This window comes from Squalius cephalus, assembly GCF_949319135.1.
Source record: "Squalius cephalus genome assembly, chromosome: 9".
Lineage (NCBI taxonomy): Eukaryota > Metazoa > Chordata > Actinopteri > Cypriniformes > Leuciscidae > Squalius > Squalius cephalus.
The window spans coordinates 11,235,547-11,257,712 of NC_137130.1; the positions used below are offsets into that span (position 1 = coordinate 11,235,547).

The 22,166-nt window shown below is 37.8% G+C and overlaps 1 protein-coding gene across 1 annotated transcript in view; it reads right to left on the reverse strand.

The window, feature by feature from the left end:
- The window catches only part of slc49a4 (solute carrier family 49 member 4), a 42,517-nt gene that overhangs the window by 11,329 nt on the left and 9,022 nt on the right, over positions 1-22,166 (reverse strand). The window contains exons 3-7 of the mRNA XM_079880372.1: positions 19,275-19,549; positions 17,078-17,207; positions 12,306-12,414; positions 4,584-4,651; positions 958-1,085 (exon numbers count right to left, since the gene is read on the reverse strand). Coding sequence (XP_079736498.1) covers positions 958-1,085; positions 4,584-4,651; positions 12,306-12,414; positions 17,078-17,207; positions 19,275-19,549 — 710 coding nt within the window. The remainder of the gene's footprint in view (positions 1-957; positions 1,086-4,583; positions 4,652-12,305; positions 12,415-17,077; positions 17,208-19,274; positions 19,550-22,166) is intronic.

A 22,166-nucleotide genomic window follows, 5' to 3' on the forward strand; every position in this document is an offset into this window, starting at 1 on the left:
CATTTTGAAAAATGTAAAAGTCAAGGTAGTAATGTGGCCAATTATTCCTTACATAATGTTACACAATGAATATCATTATTTCTGTATTATTTGAATACTATTTAGAATATTCAGATACAAGACAAAATATTTAGCAATAAAGCACTGTTCTATGAAAAGTGCCTGCACTGCATTTACAATCAAATGTGTTTATTCAACCATGCACCGTTGCTTCTAAGCAATGGCAATTCTTGTTGAATGCCATTCAGAGACATCTTGCATGTCGCAATGACTGAAAGAGAAGCAAAAAAAAAAAAAAAACCTGGCATTGCACAAAACATAGCCACATTTGGCTCGTGGCTGGCATTAATTTGACACACTGGATGTAAGGAAGTACTGGTATTTAACCATGGTGTTGACAGTGTATTAAATGACAGTGGCAACATTAGATTACATGGACACTGTGGGCGAAGGTCCATTGTCAGTTATTCCTTGCATAATGATTCCATCTAGAATAAGTTCTGATGAATTGATGTTGCCACAACATAGTCTTGTGTTCATTAGTGAGTGATATGAATCACGACAGGCATGAGAAGGCACGGATGGCAACGGGTCATGCGTGTGCGATATAAATCATGCCAGATGGAGAGATGACCCATGAGTCTGAAAGCTCTGTCTGCCAGGAATTCTGGGAGAGAGCAGATAAAAAAAAGTCAGGTGCCACCCATAAAATGATAATTGATGGAAATATCTGAGCTGGCTGATCTATGGGGCATATGTTTGTTTCAGGCCGGCTTCTCTAGATATCCACTCCCCTTTTCTCTTCACGGATCAGGACTTAATGAGTTCCTCTGGCTCCCTCTCACAGATAAAATTGCAGCTTGCTATGCTGCTGTTTGCCTAGCAGACTCCCCACGGGCCGACAGTTTTGTGGATGTGCACAAGGCAGAACATACTGTCCTTTTCACCACAGTGTACCTTTAGTGGAGGGCAGGTGAGTGAGCCTGGTCAAGCAGGTGAGAGTGAACCAGGTGGCCGCCAAGGATGCACCGGCAAACATCAGCACGAGAATCAGCTTTAACATCCCTCGAATATAGTCAGCAAACCTGAGGGCAAAAACAGAAAACATAAGAAAGCAGGAGGAGAGAGAGAAACGTGAATCTCGAGTCATAGCTCAAAGGTGACAGAACAAAACACGCACAAAAAAAAACTACAGAGGAGGCAAATTATAGGCAGGCGCATGTGAAACTTTTTCACAGATGTTATTTTCGGCACCAACGTCAGAGACGAGGCGCGCGCGAAAAATCTTGTCCCTCAAAAACAAGCCAACTGGAGATATCTCAAAACAAATATATTTCATAGCTTCTGACTAAGTTCTCCACACCGTCTCCTCTCATCAGACATCAGACACAATTTAGCACCTCTAACATGACGGCAGCAATACATAGCAATATCACTAGGGCATGTTATTCATCACCTTTCCTCACAACAGAGATGAAAGCCATCATAATAAAAACACTTAATGGTGGAGTTAGCTGTTATTTGTTGTGTCAGGGTTGCAAGACTTATTTTTAATAATGGCTAATGGGCTTTTAATGCCTTTTAAAGTAATTATTCACCTCAAAATGAAAGTTTTGTCATCCTTTACTTGCCATCATGTCATTCCAAACCTGTGAATTTGTACATTCGGTGGAACACTAATGGAGAAATTTATCATGTTGTTCATGTAGCTTGATACAATGGAAGTCAATGGTAACCAAAGGAAGTCACTCTCCAAAAAAAACAAAAAAACAAGTGCCCCTTATGACTTAAAAGGCATATCTCAAATCTTCTAATGCAGTTAAATAGTTTTGTGTGAGGACAGGAATGTATGTAAATATTCACAGAAAATCTTTACAGCTCTCACATCTCATTAACATTCCGATATATATTCAAATAAAAAGTGCCACTCTAGGTTTGACATTAATGATATTATGCATATAAGATTTATAGACTACCTTTACAACACATTTATGGTGTTGTGGGCATTTTTCAACATTTCTCTTTTCATTTTCCATGAAAAAAGTCATATGGGTTGGAATACATGTCATACATTAGAACAACATATAAATGAAGAACAGAATTTCTATTTTTGGGTGAGCTATCCCTTTAAATATAAAGCATTAACTTCAATCGGTTGTCAACCTCACTTTCTTGACCCAACAACATCACCTTCTTCATTCGAAAATCAATGTCACCCCTACCCCTACGGCTGCTGTCTGACAATTAAAGTCTGATGGTTTGTCAGGCATCCCAGTGTTTGCCCAACCGCTCAGTATACCTCACACCACAAACCGTTAATTGACCTGCGGAGACAGCCTCTTATGATTCACTCGTCTAGGATAACTCCACCATAACGGCGAACGAGGACGAGTCTTTGACGAGGGCTTGCGGCCATTATATCCTCCTCCGGAATAGCATCAATTAGAATGTGCAGCCATCGCCCCTGCAGCTCGATTTTAATGCATCCATTTTTCTAAAGCATGGACTTGACCCAAAGGGATGCGCTCTGCGGCGGAGAGCAGGTGGTGTATAATAACTCATGTTAACGCATTTGCTGCATGATTCGTGGCACAGGGAGGGCGCTGGACCCTGTAACTCACAGGGGCCTATTAACGAGAGATCACTCGCCAAACAACCACTAATAGGACCGTGCTGCCGCCGAGACTTAGTGGGGCATCTGTTGCTTCTTTCTACTACCTGTCCCAAATGAACAGCCAATATGAGAAAAAAGCTAACACGTAAAAGTGCCAAAGAAACTGGCGGGGTGTGCAATCTTCAATCAGCTTTATCAATCCCCATTCGGCTTGTGGCTCATGACTCGATTTGAATCACACACAACTAGGGCAGCTCAAAAGTATTTATTGATACCCCACTTTATCCCTCCCTATCTTAATGGTAATGCATGTACCAAGCCCAAAACCAAAACAGCAATGTGGCAATTGATTAAATGCAGTTTCCTAATTAAAAGGTTTTCAAAATGCAAAACCTGATCGGATGTACTGATTTGAGCCCTCCTGCAAACATTAGTCATTGGGGACAGACAAATCTCTTGTTTTTTGCAGACAACAGTTTGGTCTTTCTCTCTTCTCTACGCCAGTGTCTTAATCTGTCTGTGCGACGTGACCATTTCATTAGCATTTTCTCCCACTGTTCATAACAAAAGCTGATTTTAATAAATTAGCAGAAAGAGAATAAATTAGCTTTGGGATCAGGGAGGATTCAAAACACCCTGGAAAAAAAGTGGCCTAACAAAGACAGAATAAATGTCTTTCCAGCAGGAGCGTAGGAACGATCTGAAAAGCATGACACAAGTTTGACACTGGTTTATATGCCTAGTTGCCAGGGATACAGTCATATCAGACCATTTTAAAGCTAAATAAAACCTTAGAAAGTTTCTAGAAACGTCAGCATTCTAGCATTTTTGTCATGAAACTTTAATAATTAGGCCTAAAACATTGTTGTGACAAATATAAATATATAAAAATGCATATTTTTGTGAAAAAACAACAACTTTTCTTCTGTTGTTCATATCTTCTTTCCGCAGGAAGTTTTTTTCTGTCAGTGGCTCAGCACACAAACTGTGCCAGGCGTGGGTTATATTCATGAATATGTATTATTTGATGTGACATTTGCCCTAATTGATTCGCTGAAAGGTGGAAGCTGGTAGCCATTGTACGATTACCACCTGCCATTTAGCCCACTCCTAAATCTGGTCTTAAAAGTTATAATTTTACTAGCTGTGAAAAAGTACATATTTTTTCAGACCCTCGCTGGTGAATTTTAATGCCGACTTAGAATGTTGAATTGGAGGTGGAGCATGTCAGTGAGCCTGTCACTCTGATTGGCTGTTCAGCTTAGCGAATCAGTACATGAGAAGAAAAATGGAAGTAAAAAGCAAGCAAATGTCAATACCAAGAGGGCACACAGAGAAAGTTCTTCTCATTTTTCATCTGCATCTCATCTGTGATTATTTTAATTGAATTTGTCTGTGGAGAGCTAGACTTGTTTGAAAATGGTAAGAGCAAGTGCAGCTTTGTTTACAGTTTGCATATCCGCAGTCCTAGCTTTCGGTTTCCTTTTTTGAATTACGATTACAGGCTATCAGCTGGTATGGAGACTTCCAAAGCAGCTGGATAGAGCCAAACAGAACAGTGGTCTTGAGACACATTTATAAAAGTTGAACTATTTTTACCTTGATGCGAAACTAAAGGTGTTGAATTAACGAGACACCTATTGAAACCACTGAGATGGCCAAAGATGCTAATGCAGGAGTTTAACAATATTTGTTTTGAAATGTTTTGTTGAAGGCAGTGGATTTGTTACAAAAGCTATGCTTTGATGGCTATAAAAACGATGCTTTAACAGATGAATTTAGAGAGAGTTTTAGCATGCTGACAGTCCCAGCAGTTAGTCAGTAAAGCTCATTCCTGGATTTTTATGTGACTAATGATTAAGGGTCTGCTACTTCTCTTTTCCATGTCACTGGACAATACATGTACAGTAAATGTTAATTAGTTGCAAATGCATGACAACATCACCATCATTTCTCAGGCATTACTCACCTCGCCATGGCCACACCAAACACACAGCCTCCAACTATGGACCAGAACCCGATCCAGCCAGCGTCCACCTATCAGAACAGAGAAAGGTGTGATCAGAGGGGAAGGGATTATTCGCTGCTTGTGATGCTGGACATCACTCGTGATGAAGCAGCCTGATGGGGAGTGAGCCAGGAGCGTCTACAGTCTCTGCAACTGTGTCTATCAGAAAGAGACTGGCAGACTTCATGCTGTCCACGGACATATCTTTGATGAGCAATCTGGTTCAGCAGCAGACTTCATAAAACAGATGGTCTGTGTCAGGCATGGCTGAGGTCAACCACAGTATTGATTAGAGCAGGAATACAAGGATATAAGTTCCTATATGAGAACCAAAAAAAATGCTACATATTGTTTGTCAAAGCACCCCCCATAGTCTCACAAAATCCTATGGGAAACACTGCAATAGTATTGATTCGGCCAATGTTATTTAGTAAAACAACTTGACTGTGATTTTGACAGAGTAATTTCTCACCCTCATGTTGTCCCAAAACCCCGTAAAACTTTCGTTCATCTTCGGAACACAAATTAAGATATTTTTGATGAAATCCGAGAGCTGGCTCACTCCTTCATAGGCTTCTATGTGATCGATATCTGCCATCCCAGAAAAGTTAGTAAAGACATCGTTAAAATAGTCCAAGTGACTACCTTTAGTTTATCAAGCGACGAGAATACTTATTGTGCGCAAAAACCAACAAAAATAACGACTTTATTCAACTATTAATTTTCTTCTGTGTGGGCCTCTGAGTTCACATACTGTAACAGCGCAGCGCTTCTGTGTTGTACGTCAGAACGTAGGCTCACTATTGGCCGACGCTGGTCATGTGTGTGATGCGTGTGATGCTGGCTGCACTGTTACACTATGTGAACTCACTCAGAGGCCCAGACAGAAGAAAATGAATAGTTGAATGAAGTCGTTATTTTAACCCTTTAACTGTTCTATCAAACAACTACATATGACCCGTTTATTTATATCTTCTCTGCCAATCAAAAGAGTTCTAAAATACACTCGTCTCTCGTCCACCAAAATATACCACGCAAGGAGAAAAATTATTCTAGTCAGAAAAAGTTACAGCATCAGACTTTGATTTGGCTAATTTGATAGCTAGTGAAGCTAACAGAGCGCTCCAAAATGCTGGCTCTGTCTGGGCATCAGCCTTGATCCCCTGGGGGTGGTGATGGGGAGGGGAATGCTGGCTAAGCTCTCTGCCATCAGGAACAACATCTCTCACCCAATGCACCGGACTGTCACTGCACAGGAAAGCACCTTCAGCAAAACACTTATTACACAAAAGAACATTCCTTAGGTACTTCTCACCTGTGGCTATCAGGAAAAACAACTGTACCCTGAGCTGAATATCACTGTCTTTGGCTGGGTTGTAATGTCACTATTCAGAGAACACTGGGTTCATGAATATTACTTCGCTCATTGCAAGCTAATCTTGTGTCACAAGAGTGTCACAGTAGCTAATTAACATTCATGATTCATGCTAACTAATATAAAAATTCCATGTTGTTTTGGGATGTAGTAGAGCTCACCTCCAAGATGAACTGAAATATCAACAATTTAACATCAGGACACGTTCAACAATGATTGAAATTCATTATTCCTTCCCTTTAAAATGGTCAATAACACGCTGATTGGATATTTCTCATAAATGTAAGGTCAGTCTTGTGAAGTGTGATTTGTGTGACACTTAATTTGTGCACAAATGAACGTGACATTTATTTGACAGCTTCATCGTTCTAGAATACTCAAAATCAAATGTAATGTTGATTTTAGCATGTGTAGAGATTAAGCACTGTGCATTTTCAATTTCTCCACCTTCTTAAGACTGTCCCTGTCTGGACAAGCGCATTCTCACTAAACGGCATTAAGACACCGCTGCTCCAGGGATTTATAAGGTCTGAGGATACATGTGCTGATGAAATGTCTTACTGCAGGGGTAAAAGACATCTTTATCTATTTGAAATAAACATCAAGTGCTTAAACTACAGTGAACCATACCATATATCAGAATGTCATATATCATGCGATTTTAATGCGAGGCAGCAGAGGTAGACTTCATAATTTAATATCTGCCAATGGGGATGTGAGCTAAAAGTTTGGGGGGAGTGAAGTGGCAGAGAGAGCCCTGGATTCAGCGCCCCTGGATGTATTAATTGCTATTTCCCATTCTGTGATTTATGTCTACTGCTGTAACGCTGCAATTTCATACCCTATGCTATTTCTTTTGGCAAAAAGTGTAAATCATGTGTGTCCAAAGCATTATTTCAAATTAAAATTTTTCTGTCATGCAGTATAGTGCATTGTGATGGTTAGGACTCGGGACAAGGTGGAGAATGATATGGCATACATCCCAATTACACTGATGTTACTGTTTTATACTGATACAATATAATGCATGATGTTTTTGCTATATGTTCTGTTGTGATATGTATTGCATACTTCTGTGAAAGCAAACACTTTCTTCAGGTATTCTAGATCTCTGTGCTTGATCATCTTAACTCACTAACATGTATACACCGGAAACCTTAGGGGCAAAAAACATGGCATCACTCACTGAAATGGGTTTTAAAATCAGTAAACCACATAGCTCCCCCTATAGTTTTAAACAGGGCAAAATAGTTCTACACACACCATCACAAAGGCGAGCCTTTGGTTTCTGGTGTAAACATGTTAGTGAGTTAAGATCATCAAGCACAGAGATCTAGAATACCCGAAGAAAGTCCTAGAGCTCCTCCTGTCTGATTTTAGGGAAAAATCGTTTTTTTTGGAGACGTCCAATCGATTTTTTGGCGCGTCGAAAGAACACCACATACACAGTACAATCCACATGGGAAAATCTCACAGTAAAACAAGCAGCTGTGCAAAATATGATACACCAGTGTTTTGCCAGATGAGAAGTTTATTTATGTATAATCTTATTACTCTTAATTCTTTTTATAACTGTATCCACTGTATGTCCGACTGATTGCAAGTTGCAACGTATTCCTCCTTTTGATTCTAAACTGAACTCAAATGGCACTGAGAATTGGATAAGAGACAAACATAAATTACTTAATTAAGGAACTTGAAAGATGAAACCATGCTGATGACCTGGGTCTGTGGTGGAGTAGTGAGTTTGATGTGAGTTTGATGTGTGATTAAACTCGAGTTTCTGTGGGGTGCGGACTGGATTGATTCCATTCCTAGAGCTTCCGAACAAATGGGTTTTTGGGGTGCGGACTGATGGGGCAGTGAACCCGAGGTTACCCAGTGAGTCAGTCCTAGAGATCCCCCTGTCCGATTTTAGGGAAAAATCGGGTTCATCGGAGACATCCAATAGATTTCTTAGGCGCGCCGAAAGAACACCACAGACACAGTGTAATCACCATGGAAAAATCTCAGAGTAAAACTGGGAGTTGTGAAAAATATCTGTTTTGCCAGATGAGAAGTTTATCTATGTATCATCTTTTTACTCTTTTAATTCATTTTATAAAGACAAATATATATATTTATCATTTTATATATCTCTTTTAACTTCTTTTATAACTTTTATATGTTATAATGTATATAATATATTTATATTTTTTATGATTATTTTAATTATTTTCTGTAAAGCACTTTGAATTGCCATAGTGTATGAAATGTGCTATATAAATAAACTTGCCTTGCCTTTGTTCTGAGCAGTTTGAGGCAGCTTTAATAAAACAGTCACTCTTAATGTGTCTCAACCCCAGCAAAGCACCTTGAGTTTGATGATAACTTTCCAAGGGCAAAGGGTGTCTGCCTAATCAGTGCACAGCCATTGTGCGCAGGCTTAATGGCCATTCACCATTAATGAAGCAATTAGACAAGACTGATTAATGTAGCGGGGGACTATACACTTGCAGCTAATGCTGCTTACTGCCTCAGGGCTCTACCATTCCACTCACAAATTACTGTGTGCGAACGTGGAAACTTATTTGTTGTGAGTGACTTCTGACACCAATCAACATGCAAGAACTTAACATCTTCAGAATATAAACTTTCACACCATGGGCCCTATTTTAACGATCTGAAACGCAAGTATCAAACATGAAACGCAAGTAACTTTGTGAGTGGATCTAAATCTAAAATGGGTTGGTCTGAAGTAGCTACATTACTCATATGTGTGGTTTCAGAGCATCATCTCACATTCCCTTTAAGAGCAGGCGCGTTTGTTCCATGGCGGATTGCTATTATAACGGCGGATTTGCCAGGCGCACGCCAGGAGCGGATCACAGCCGAGGGGATCGACGTTCTGTAAAAAGTGACATTGTATGGGGATAGGAGAAACCCACCCAAATTAGCTTCGGTTAAACAGGGTATAATCATTTTTGTAAATGTGTAAGCTAGATTTATGCCTATTTGTTCACATCTTCATGGACACCACAATGATTTCCCTCATGTGGGATATTTTTCCTTGTAATTATGTATGGTTTGCAAAAATGGCAACTGCTGCGTCTGTGTATGAGAGAAGCAAAGTGTATGTGCATTGTGCACACGCTACATTATGGCCAAGTATGCGCCCCTAAAATAGTCTGGTCAGTTTTTCTGGTCTGTGGCGGAATTGGTTTCTGGAACTGCAAAATAGCACCAGGGAACATTTGCGCCGGAACAAGCCTCCTCTTTTCGCTGAACCGCCCCCCGGGAGCGCAAGTTCATGCCTTAATTTACTGACGTGCGTCTGTGGAGGGAAAAGTCCGCTGTGTGTTGGGTGCAAAATTGGAATGATACATGCGTCCGTGTACAAAGTCAATTGTGCTGGGTGCAAGATAGGGCTCCATGACTGGATGCTTTTCATTGCTTTCTATCCAAGTCAACAGAGAAATCATTCAATGTAAAGTAAATTGCTAACACTTTATGACAAGGTCCCATTGATTAATGGATTAAGGATCCTGAATAAACAACATTAGAATAAATGTTAGTTCATGTTAACTGTTGCATATACTGTACAATACATTCAACCTTATTATAAAGTGTTACCAGCAAAGCCAAGGTTTATGAATTCTGCAGTTAATCCTAATTTAGTTTTTCAATGTGATCCAGGCTGAATTAATTTAAGTTTAATACTTAAAATTTGGGATTTTGAACAAATCCCTAACATGAATGTTTGAGGAATATCAATACACTGCTGCCTTGTAAGCAGTTCCGTGTATTATCATTATTATTTTTTTAACAATCTGACTTCTAGAAATCTATATATAATTTCAGTTTGTCTGATAACACTTATTTCTCTTCAACCAAATTTAAATGACTATGAAAAAAGACTTTCTTAACAATAGTGAAATATTAAAATGGGAGAAAGAAATGCTTGAGGCGTACGCTTTCAATTGTTGTTAAAAAAAGAACTGAGACTTGAATGAGAAGACGGAAAATTCAAATTAGTCTCACAATGGCTTTGGCAGCAGAGACATATTGTGGAAAAAGGAAAAAAGGCATTCTATCTTCAACTTGCATGATTTTCTTTCCAATACCGGTTCAAAGACCACTTAGTTTACCTGGAAAAGAAACTACAAGACATGAAAACATCATCTTTGTCTCTGCAAGCCAGTAATTCAGCTGGGCCTAGAATGTTGTGTGATTGCTTTGGCCCATAACTCTAACATTTCAGATGCAAATGTGAGGAGGCTGGGGAGAATCAGAGACTCTGAGGTGGAGAGCTCATCTCGTTAAGCTGTGGTTGGCCCATCAAAGATGAAGTACTTTTGTGAGTATGCAAATAAAAGCGTCTTGAGCATGTATGTTTGATTAGATTCTGATGAGCTCTGTTAGGAGAGGGAACGGCTGGAGAGGGCTATCTACATGTGGATAGCTTTGGATTTTCAAAACTATAATTAGATGTTTTTAACAGCTTGTTTTGAAGTTCAAAGTCCACCCATTCAGGCCTGCCAGTTTTTTAAATGAGAACGTATAGAAAGGCAAACAGTTTTTTGGTCAGAGTTTCCAGTCAATACTTCAATGTGTGTTTGTACACCCAGGGTTAATTATGAGTCAATAACCGTTTAATCCAAAGGAATTACATTTCATTTTGATCATAATTAAAATTATAGAAGGTGCAAATGATTTGTACATCTGATAGATGCTTGTTTCAGACACACACAACTATTGAAAATACGGTGGCGCATTTCTGCCACATATTTTTTTCCCCTCAATTATTTCTTAATAACGATGTCATTTAAACAAAATATTTTCTCATAATAACTAGATGCTATGTCGTTAAAACAATATGTTTTTGTAATAACGAGATAATGTGTTAACGACAATAACGGCATATGCTTTTCCTGTTATGAGATATTGTTATAAAAATACATATTTTTGTATGTGACGTGACAACACGAGAAACAGGCCTTTATCACAGTCTGTGTTAAAAAATTGGATGCTTAAATAATATAGTAAAATAATTTAGTCTGCTGTAGTCTGCATCAATGGCAGTGCCCATAGCATGGGATTGTTGTGATTTATTGATGTTCTGTTTATCACAGATACTTGATCAAAACACGAAACCAGTTTATAAACATTAGTCGGGTATGATGAAAAATAAAAAATTTGTTTGTTTTTTATTTCCGACACATATTTCATTATTTAAACGGCCGCACACAAGCCTACTGTATATGTGTCCACAATATTTCAGCGTCTGACCATCTTTTTTTATTAAAGAAATGCAAGAATTGAATTCAAACAACATATCACATGACACAGCATTATTCATTCAGGTTATGCGTTCAATAAAACATTACTTATGAGTAAAGACTGTACAAATTAAACAATAATAAATGTTCAGATTGCTTTTATGCTCTGACTTTAGTTTCCAATACAATCATCAGTGTTAAAACTGAAGTCGTTCAAATAAAGAAATGTTTCCAGCCCAGAGTCGATTATTCAAAAATAACTGGTTTGATCATCTTAAACGATCAAATAAAAACCATAACACTAACATTTAAATTTAAATTTAAATAGAGTGTATTCCAATTATTCCTCTGGAAGTAACTTGAGCAGTGTACAGATCCTTGTTTATCTCATGACTGTGGCAACACCGGCAGTGCTGGCTAATGCCTCGTTCACAAAACATTGCACATTAAAATGGAAATTACCCACACATGGTAGGTTATCATGTAAGGCTAATTAAACCGTTTGAAATGCTGATTTTTAGTGTCAAGTTCAGCCAATTTAGTTTGATTTTCTTTTCAAAATTGGCAACCGACCATTGACAATAATGCAGGAGGAAATTCGATTACACTACAAACCGAAGCCGGATGTGACAATATGCGGACTGTGATAAAGGCCTGTTTCCCACGTTATCACGTCACGTACAAAATATGTCATTTTAACGATATTATTTCATTATAACAGGAAAAGCATATAATTTTTAAGACATAATATATCGTTTTAATGAGAAAATTTTTGCTTTAATGACACAGCATCTTGTTATTATGAGAAAATGTATTGTTTTAACAACATAACATCTTGTATGAGAAATATAGTTTAAATGACAACATCTCGTTATTATGGCATAATTGATCAGAAAATGCCACAAAATGTATGTGGCAGCAATGACCCACCATAGACACACATGGAAACAGCCAAAAATAAACAGGACTTTGTATATTTGCAATACTTTTTTTCCAGGAAATAATGTAACATCTAAATGGGCCCAGCATGGAGCATGGAATATGTCTTACCTGGCTGACTTGAACAGGTGTTAAAATCATGTCCAACACGCCGGCCCAGCCGGCAACAACCCCTGTGGGCACGGAGTAGGCGAGCGCTATCATCAGGAAACGCATGTTGCTGAAAAAAAAAAGCAAAGATGTAGACTGAAGAAAACTTTTAGAAATAGAACACTATGAAAGCACTTTAAGATACTAGGCTGTATTTTGACTGTGTACGACGCACATTTTTGAAAGCGCAACAGATCTTTCAGAACTGTCATGAAACTGAACATCAAAGCTTTTGCATCACAAACAGATTGTAGAGTTTCCTTCCTATGCCTTCCAGCCTGTCACCAAACATTTATCCTACCTTGCAGCCCAGTGACAGAGAGATAAAAATCTCCTTAATAAGGGAAATAGACGGAACTGATAGCAGAAGCAGATATCAGGCCAGCACAATGCTAGAATAAAGACATGCCCATAAGCGGCGCTCTGTCTTACATTGATTTAGCTTCCTCAACTGAATGTGATTCTTAAGAGGACACTGCACATTTGAGTCAACATAATAATACAACTTTCATCTGCACAAAATTAACTTGAAATTTACATGCTAATCCAATTGCCATTTTAGTCAGAGTAACACTGACTACTTTAATGAATATGACATGATAATGAATTGACTAAATACAAAAACCTATAAAAATACTGAGGTTATTTTTAATTTTTGAGGTCCTGCAGCAACTGAAAAAATGCCACTGAGAATATGCAATGTTAACAGACAGCTTGCTTAAGGTAATATACATTGATATTAAGAGTTTTGCCAAGTAGGAATTGTTTTAAACATCTAATTAAATCTAACTGACCCACTGGGCAAAGCTATGCATAAAATCAGTATCTGCATGTTTTTAATAAATCATATATCTGTAGGGTACAGCTGAAATACTTTTACTCTTTCATAGCAGTATCTATAAGACTCGCTAACAAGTATTACATGCCAACAAATCCTTCTTGAAGCTAAGCAACAACAAAGTTGCTCTAAGCATTAATACAAGCACAGTGCATGGTTTAGTGTACTGTCAATTTTGTGGTAATCCTGCCCTGATACAAAAATCCCTTGCTTATGAGGGATGCTTTTCTTCATGTATTAGCATTTTTATGAGCATCTATCCAGTCACAGGATTGCTGTAGTCAAGACTGAAACAGGTCGAGAATCCCTTTGTGGAATCTGCCTTTATGTGTTCCTTCTGGCAGGTCTCCAATCACTCCCAACCCAATTACAATCACCCGTCCTTCTTACTCACTTCTCTACCTATTTTCCCTCAAGTGTCTCAAACAGTGTCTCCCCGACTTACCCGAGAGGAAATGTTCCCCCCATAAAACAACAAAGCATCTGGAACCAATCATGAGGGCTCTCCAAAGATGCTTTGTTTATCTTTTGAAGCGGTGTGCATTATGGAATTTACTTGTTGCAGTTTGGTTCTTGGTATTTGAGTCTCTAAGGCTGTCACAGTTTCACAGTAAGTTAGTTTGAAAAAAAGTCTGATTGCACCATCCTCCTCCTGCCCTAGATTTGGGAAGTCATCAAGCCAGAAGGATCATTAGCTAAGTGTCATTTGTCCTTTGCCAGCTCTGTTGGGATCTAATACCGCAAAATGAAGATTTAGCAAGACACAGCTATTTTTAACACCAACACATCAACACTAATACTATTCTATCATCAATTTTACCGCAGTAATCAAACGCTGGATAATGGTTCCTATAAAGGTGCGATCATGATGCTCTCTGCAAAAGCACAAACAGATTAGACTTCTCCAGGCTTGTGTAATATTTTTTACATTTATGAATTTTAATTGAATTGACCACATTCTATTTGCATGTCATGCTACTCATAATTACCTTCAGGTATGAATTGTTGGATGTGAAGAAAGTTCTACCATCAACGTCCATTAACATTAACAGGAAAGTGTGAGGAGAAATCAAAGCATGCTTTCAGTGTCTTACGGTAGCCTTGAAGAACGCAATGGCAAAAAAAGGTGTTGATGGAGAACCCTTTCTCCCAACAGTACCCCCTTCATTAACCTCACAGCTGGAAGAGATCGATATCTATGCAGTTTTTTTCCCCACCAAGAGCTTATTTAGCTTATGGGATATGATGAGAAAGCCTTTCTTTCCATTCTTTGACAGATTTGGGGGAGCCATCAAGCCAGAAGGATCATCAGCTAAGTGCTATTTGTCCTTGGCAGGCCCCGTTGTGATTTAATACCCCAAGATGAGGATTTTGCAAGACATGGTCATTTTTAACACACATTTCATAAATACTAATACAATTCTATCATCACAGTTAGCGCAGTAATCAAATGCTGGATAATGGTTCTCGTAAAAGAACAATGAAATAATGATGCTCTCCGCAACAAACAAATCAGGCTTAAAAACGTTGAAGCTTTACCAAGTCAGGTGAGCCAGGGACTTAGGAGTTCAGAAACGAGGGTGAAATACAATCATGGTCTGTATCCAATGAACTGTCCCTATAGACTAGCTGTTATACAAAGCTCTACCAATCTGCTGCTTCATTCAGATACAAATGTGAAACGGCTACTGGAACTCTGCCTATCGGAGGGACTCCAGACAGCATTACAGTCTCCGTCCATTCATGTTTGTTCTTCTCTTTGTGAGTGGGAAAGTTCTGGCGTTCCTCGGAGGGGGTCGAACTGCAGACTCACTGCAAAAGTGGAAGTTCAACAGTTCTTTCCAGTCCACACATTTCAGCCAATTTCTCTAGTGTTGGTGTGAGAACACATTCAAAGCAGGGATGGCTTCCTCTGATCTGTGAATATCAACCTCCCCAGGCATTGCGGGTGAGACTACATCAAGAGGGTTCTAACTAACTGTAAAAATGCCACTGTGGTCACACTGGCCTTGATGGGCTTCACTGGGTTTCTAAACGTACAGATTAAGATGTTCTATTAATTAAGGATGGTCAGAATGTGACATCATAAGGCTTGGTAATTAATCTGCAGGGAGAGGATCTTGTCTTTGATGTGTATTAAATGACAACTGCAGCATATGGTGAGTGACAAGACCCTGTTCATTAAGATTCTCTTTTGTAAAAGCAATAGTAACATTTCAAAGACCCTGCTGAGATTAGGGAGACAGTATATGGAAGTTACAAAAGGCATAAAATAACAGATGTCCATTTTTATCTCCATGTGCAGATATACCCAGTGCAAAATCTCTTTTGAATGGCAATGGTGAACACTGATATTCATGCTCTGAATCCATTTTCAAATACAGTAAATATTGTATTTAGGTCTTTCCAAATTTTGGAATTTTTGCACTTGGATTTTTAAAGGGCCAGTTCACCCTAAATTATTATCAATATATATATATATATATATATATATATATATATATATATATATATATATATATATATATATATATATATATATATATATATATATATATATATATATATTTTTTTTTTTTTATCAAATGTATTTTATTTGCTTTTACTGTCTGTAGCGCTTTGGGTTTTAGAAAAGCGCATTATAAATAAATTTTGCTAAGTGATGTATTATTATTCTTATTATTCTTATTATTCTTATTATCATCAATTAATTATGCCATTGCGAATCAGCTGGATTGATCAGCAGATTTTTAGCAGAATATTGCCCAGTTGCTCTTTTCCATAGTACATTTAGTGATTCAAGCCGCTGATTTGTGAAATATAGAAAAAGTTTTTTTCTGAAAGATATTAATTCTTTTATTTAGCAAGAATGCAGTAAATTGATCACAAGTGACAGTAAAGACTTACATAGTTTGCTGTTCTTTTGAACTTCCTATTTATCAAAGTTTCCACAACAATTTTAAGCAGCATCGTGTAACTGTGTTAAGAAACGTTTCTTGAGCACCAAATCAGCATATTAGAATGATTTCTGATGAAACATGTGACACTAAAGAGTGAAGTAATGGCTGTTGAAAATTGCTGCTTTTTTCATTGACAGGAATACAATTACATTTATTTAGTTAAAAAAAAATGCTAAAAATATTATAAATGCAGCCTTGGTGAGCATAAGAGACTTCTTTTTAAATACATTAAATATCTTACCAATCCCAAACGTTTAAACATTAGTGTATTCAAACCTTTCTAAACCTGCTCTGTGTGAAATAGATCAAAGATATTATTCAAAAAATTTACCAATATACTATTTTCAGTGCATCTGCATTTACTTCTCTGAGTAAGTGTAGAAGACTTATTTCGGTTGAACAATTCCTACTTCCAAACCTCCATTCTTTTTGCACGTCTAAATTAATAGCTTACATTTAAAAAAATTAGCATACAATAGTATAAAAAGTATTTTTAATGACCATAAAGGTCCATGTTTATTAAAAATGTTCACGAAACTTAATGAAATGTTTAGTGAAATTAGAAAATATGTAAGAGATCGTTAATTTAGTTATGTTGTATACACATTCTCATATCCATATATTTTGTTTTATTGTCACAAGTAATAATCTCAGGGTTTACTGGGTTTTACACGATTCTTTTTGTAGTGTGGTATTGGTGGTGGTGGTGTCCTAAAATAAACATTGTCAGTGTCACGTGTGTAGCTTTCTTCTTCTCACCGCTGATTCCTGATGGTTTAGAGGACAATTACTCGAGTCGCCCCCTGTCGTTTCAAAGAATAGCACAACGGCGAGCGCGTCAAGTATAAACGCCTCAACCGTTTGGAGAGGTGCGCGCGCAGTCAGCGGAGACTCGCGCTGCGGAGCCAGGCGAAAGTATAAACAAGGCTTTATACCTCAGCAGCCTGCAGATGCTGCTCCTGTAGCTGAGACGTTGGCTAGCCGCTGCCACGCTAGGAGGGATGGGCGGCCTGGAGGGGAAGTAGAACAGCACAGCCACGAAAAGTGCTGCAATCATCCCAAACTCTGCAAGTTCACAAAAACACACAACATTTACCATGCGGCCACAGTGTCAACATCAAATCTCACAAAGATTTTTCGGATTCAGACTTAATCTATCTCTGGTAATTAGAACAAGAGCTTAACGCGTCTGGCATTTCAGTGCAATTTTCAGATACTAAATTCAAATTAATGAGAGAGAGAGAGTAGCATCCAAACCAACATCATTAACGGTCATTAGATGGCTCACATTAATCTAGAGTTAACCATGAGTCTAGCAGATTTATTACAATTCTGTAGAGGGAGGAAATGCACAATGAAACAACTGATCAGCTCATTAACCCTAGTCCACGAAAAGCTCCTGCTTTCCAACGAGCTTATCCAGGGCTGGAATTTTTGACGGTGTGACCAAGTTCAGTATTGGCACTGCTGTAGCCAAGAAAAAACCTGTTGGCACACAGTATCGCAAAACCAGATGCACTGTCTCTGCCAGCATAGGATTCAGGTTGAGTTCCTAAATTTTGTGTCCTCCTGGGCGCTGTCGACATGATAAAATAGGTGCAGTTTCCTTGGACAGATCCCACTTTTATTCAGCTAGTTAATTTCTACAGTATCGTTTGTCGTTTCTATAAATCTGTCCTTTCTGTCATAAAGTACAGATTTATCAAGCAAATTTAGCATCACAGTAATATTAAGATATAAACTACTATTCAAAAGTTTGGGGGAAGTAAGATTTTATGAAATAAATTAATATTTTTATTCAGCAAAGACACATTAATTTGATCAAGAGTGACAGAAAAAACATTTATAATGTTGCAAAAGATTTCTATTTCAAATAAATGCTTTTCTATTCATCAAAGAATTAAAAAAATAAAATAAATGCTTCATAGTTTCCACAAAAACATTAATATTAGTATTTTTAACTGTGATTAATAATAAGAAAATATAGTTGCAAGCAGCAATTTAGGGGCCAAGCACCACAGAGGCAGAACGAGGATCTAAAAATCAAGGCATGGAGCATCAGACCAACTACAAAAATGAGTAAAGACATTTGGAGATGATGTTATGCAAAATGGTTGAAAAGCCATACAATAATTTGTAATGTGCCATAATTACTTATTACTTTTTGGCATTATGCCATCAAATTTGTTGAAGCGGTACACAAAAACAATTTCGTGAAACGACACAAAATCTATAACGTTATGCCAGCATGGGCTGAAGATGTTCTAACCCTAATTTGGTGAAAATCAGACAAAGGAACTTGAAAAAATAGGTTTTTAAAGAAAAAAACAATGGTGGACAGGAAGTTCGGCAGACAATGGCAAATTTGGTATATGTTCTCGGCATGACCTAAAGAATCTATGAAGACCAATTTAATTTCAATAGGCAATATTAATCAAGCTATTAGCATTTTTTAAAATATCATAATTTTTTGACCACAAGGTGGCGCTACTCAAAACTTTTTCAGTACCTTCAGGGCATGGTGCCGATGACACTTACCAAATTTCGTAACAATACGCCAATGCATTTGTAAAATATAGAATTTTATGACAAAATTCTAAATGGCCAACACACAAAATGGCCGTTATCTATAAATTGGGAATCATTCGACTCAGCATGCAGCACAGAATCTTAAGAGTTTTTCTTCTTCAAGGAGTGTATCAAAATCTAGTGCATGTGGCTGCATCTTGATGCCCAATGTTGCAGTAAGTGTCACAATGACCTCTAAACTACCAGCAAATCAATGTCTTTTTTGTGTACGAAGGCAACATCTTTCAACTTAAACAGACACAAAGTATCAATCTATTATTGGTAAAATGTATCTCTCTCTCTCTCCCTCTCTCTAAATGTTTTAATTTTCTGAATCAGTTAAGCAGAACAATGCTAGGCAATCTTTATGGCGAGGTGAACGCAAACTACGTTGACGCTTGATTGTGGTATTTGGAGAGCCAATGGATGGCTTTCTTGTGACTGCTTTTCTGTATGGCAAATGCTTAAAATAATTTAATATTGATTCAGAATGAATACTGTTGCTGGATTGTCAGCGGACAACACCGTACCTGCGTAAAGAACAAACTGCTGAATACACTGTACCTGCATAAAGAACAAACTGTATCCTGTCTCCTATGTGATTTTGGGTCCAGTAGATGGTACTTGTGCTTCCCAATTTCTCAGTGTCATTGGGTGCAGGGACAGCTAATGGACCAATCAGAAAGGAGCAGGCTGACCCCAGGTAGCCAATAAGTGATGCAATAGCGGTGGCTGTAGCCCTCTGATCAGGAGCAAACCAAGTAGTAGACAGGAGAGGGCCGGCACTCATAATGGTAGGACCAGCTAAACCATTTAAAAGTTGACCACCATGAATCAACCTGTAGATTTGAAGAAGAAAAAAAGACACTATGAGTACAATATATTTTTCACATTTTAAAACAAATAAAGAAAATATGGGTGTGCTTTTTCCTGTAAAAGTCACAGTCACAATGCTATATTGCACAATGCTGGATTTTCAGGGCATTGCTATGTGTTGATTAAGTGATCTGAGAGTTTTTAGGATGTTTCTATGCAGTAGCTAGGGTTTTCTGGGCGGTTGTTTACTGGCCCAAGTCAAAAAAGGCCCATCAAGCATCTCTAATATTTGTATTTCTATATAGCAAGTTTCCTTGCTCAAATCAATGCAAGTCAGACAAATGTCTGAGAAAACATGTAACTATTAACCATTTACATTAAGAAACGGTTACAAATGCAATCACCTGAGTTTAGTTGGTTTCTAAACACAAATTGCTGCACTCCTCTATGTCTATCAGAGTTGAGGTTTGATAGCAGGGGAAACAAAAGAGCTTTATCTGTGAGACAGAATGACTGAGTCCCAGTGGGGTGACTTGTGATAGCCTAACTGCCTGAGTAAACACTGCAGTGCTTGTCTCCAGAATAGATCTTCAGAATTGACGAAGATGGAGAGTGACTAAAACACTTTTCCATTTTCTACAGCCTAGATGCACACAAAACCAGACCGAAATGTTCTTTTACCTTCATGATAATCACTGTCATAAAGATCAAGAGGTTTCTTGTGTCAAGTTTTTTTCTAGTGTCTTCCTAGCAATTGTCAAACTGAACAAAATATTTAAAGGTCTATTCTTGTGTTCATGAAGAAGTGAAGTTCTTCACTGCGGCTTGTGAAAGAGTGTCTGAGGGACGGTAAAAAACCTCTGAAGATGTACTAAGTGGAGAATTGATAGTATACTTTAAAACCAGCTCACAATAGCATTTGGTTTGGCCAGTACACATTATACACAACATTTAAACAGGCTCTTGAACCTTACAGTCCACAAAGGATTTTGGTTTAAATTAAGTCATTGATCATGCAATGCTCTCCTCAATCCCCAATCAAATATTGTGTGAAAGCTCCCTCGACTATTTTTCCCTCTATTGTTCAAGCATGTTGACATCTGATTCTGCAGAAAGGTGTTTATGCATTCCGATAGCATGTTTCTTGACTGACATTAGCTCCTGTGACACTATATTCATGCTAAAGCCTGTGCTCTTCCCTGTAATGAAATGGACCAGAGTGCACTGTGGGATTTTTTTCCTGAATAAGAAGAAGTGGTCTACATTTGCATTGATTGCAATCATTGTGAGACCTCTCACGTAGCTCATAATTGGATCGTAGATTATTCTAAATCCTACACCTTGAGCCGATCATTATTATGACATTAGGTTTGTCAATTACGGTTGGAAACAATGAGAATTCTTGTACAAAGAATGACTACAGATATTGCCAACTACATCAAGGCCACCGAATTCCAATCTAAAGCTTATCAGCCTGTAGAGGAGAGGAAAAAAACATTATTGATGTGTTAAGGCTATGTATCTAATCAAGTTCTATAGGATTTTGGTGCAAACAGAACGGTAACTTGGTAGCGACAATTCAAAGTCACCTCAATTCAAGTGAAACCTCTCCTCAAGTTTCCCTCAAAATTCTGATTTTGGATGTGCGCCTCTTTGTGAATGTTAGCAGGGTATATTTAAATAATTTAGCTCATATTGCTTTAGAACAAATCATCATTTCTATTAATTTTCCACTGAATTATGCAATCTGGTGAGAATATTCGCTTTCAGTGCTGTCGCCCTGTATTCTCAGTTCCCTGATCGCTGCTATGACTCACAAGAAGATTATTACAAGCAATCAAGGGTGGTTTACAGTGAGTTGAGTAGTGTAGTATTTATCTCATCAACTGTCATGTGTAGCTTGATGCTAATTGTATCTATAATTCACCTGTTACCCATATATGATTATATCTCATGATGTAGCCTATGTTGTCAAAATTATTCACACAAGGTCGTAAGAAACTTGTTTTGTTTTCGAGAAAGCTTTTTGATAATAGGTGGGAATGTATATCAGGATCAAAGGGATGTGGATGGGCAAGCCATGAAATGCCAGAGTAAAGTACAACACAACTTGCATTTGACAATGGTGTTCTTGTCATCCAAACTAAGTAATGTCAATATTTCAGCCGCTGAATGTAAGCTTTTCCATATTACAAGCTAGCTTGCTGCAATCATGATGTCACGCGCACGAGTCATGATTTGTGAAAGTATATGAATCTAGGAATTATTGTTGGATTTCAAATCAGTAGCGGTTGAGGCAACTAAAATAATGTCGTAACAAGCTATTTTATGGATGGTAACTGTAATATTATAACTGAAATCATATTAGTAATTAGTTACACTACTGGTTACTGCAAAAAGTAGTATTTGTCTTGAACCGACCACATCAATGAGTGACTGCAATAAAAAAAATACAAAAGATACTATTACTAGGAATCAAAATTTCAAAATCAAATGTCATGCCACATCAATTTATCATATTGTTCTTAGGAGCTCATGGTAATATTACTATATTTTAATATTTGGTTTAAGGCCAGTTGTGTTGACATTTGTATGATTAACAATTTTAATATCATGTTGGGTCGCAGCATGATGTCCTGA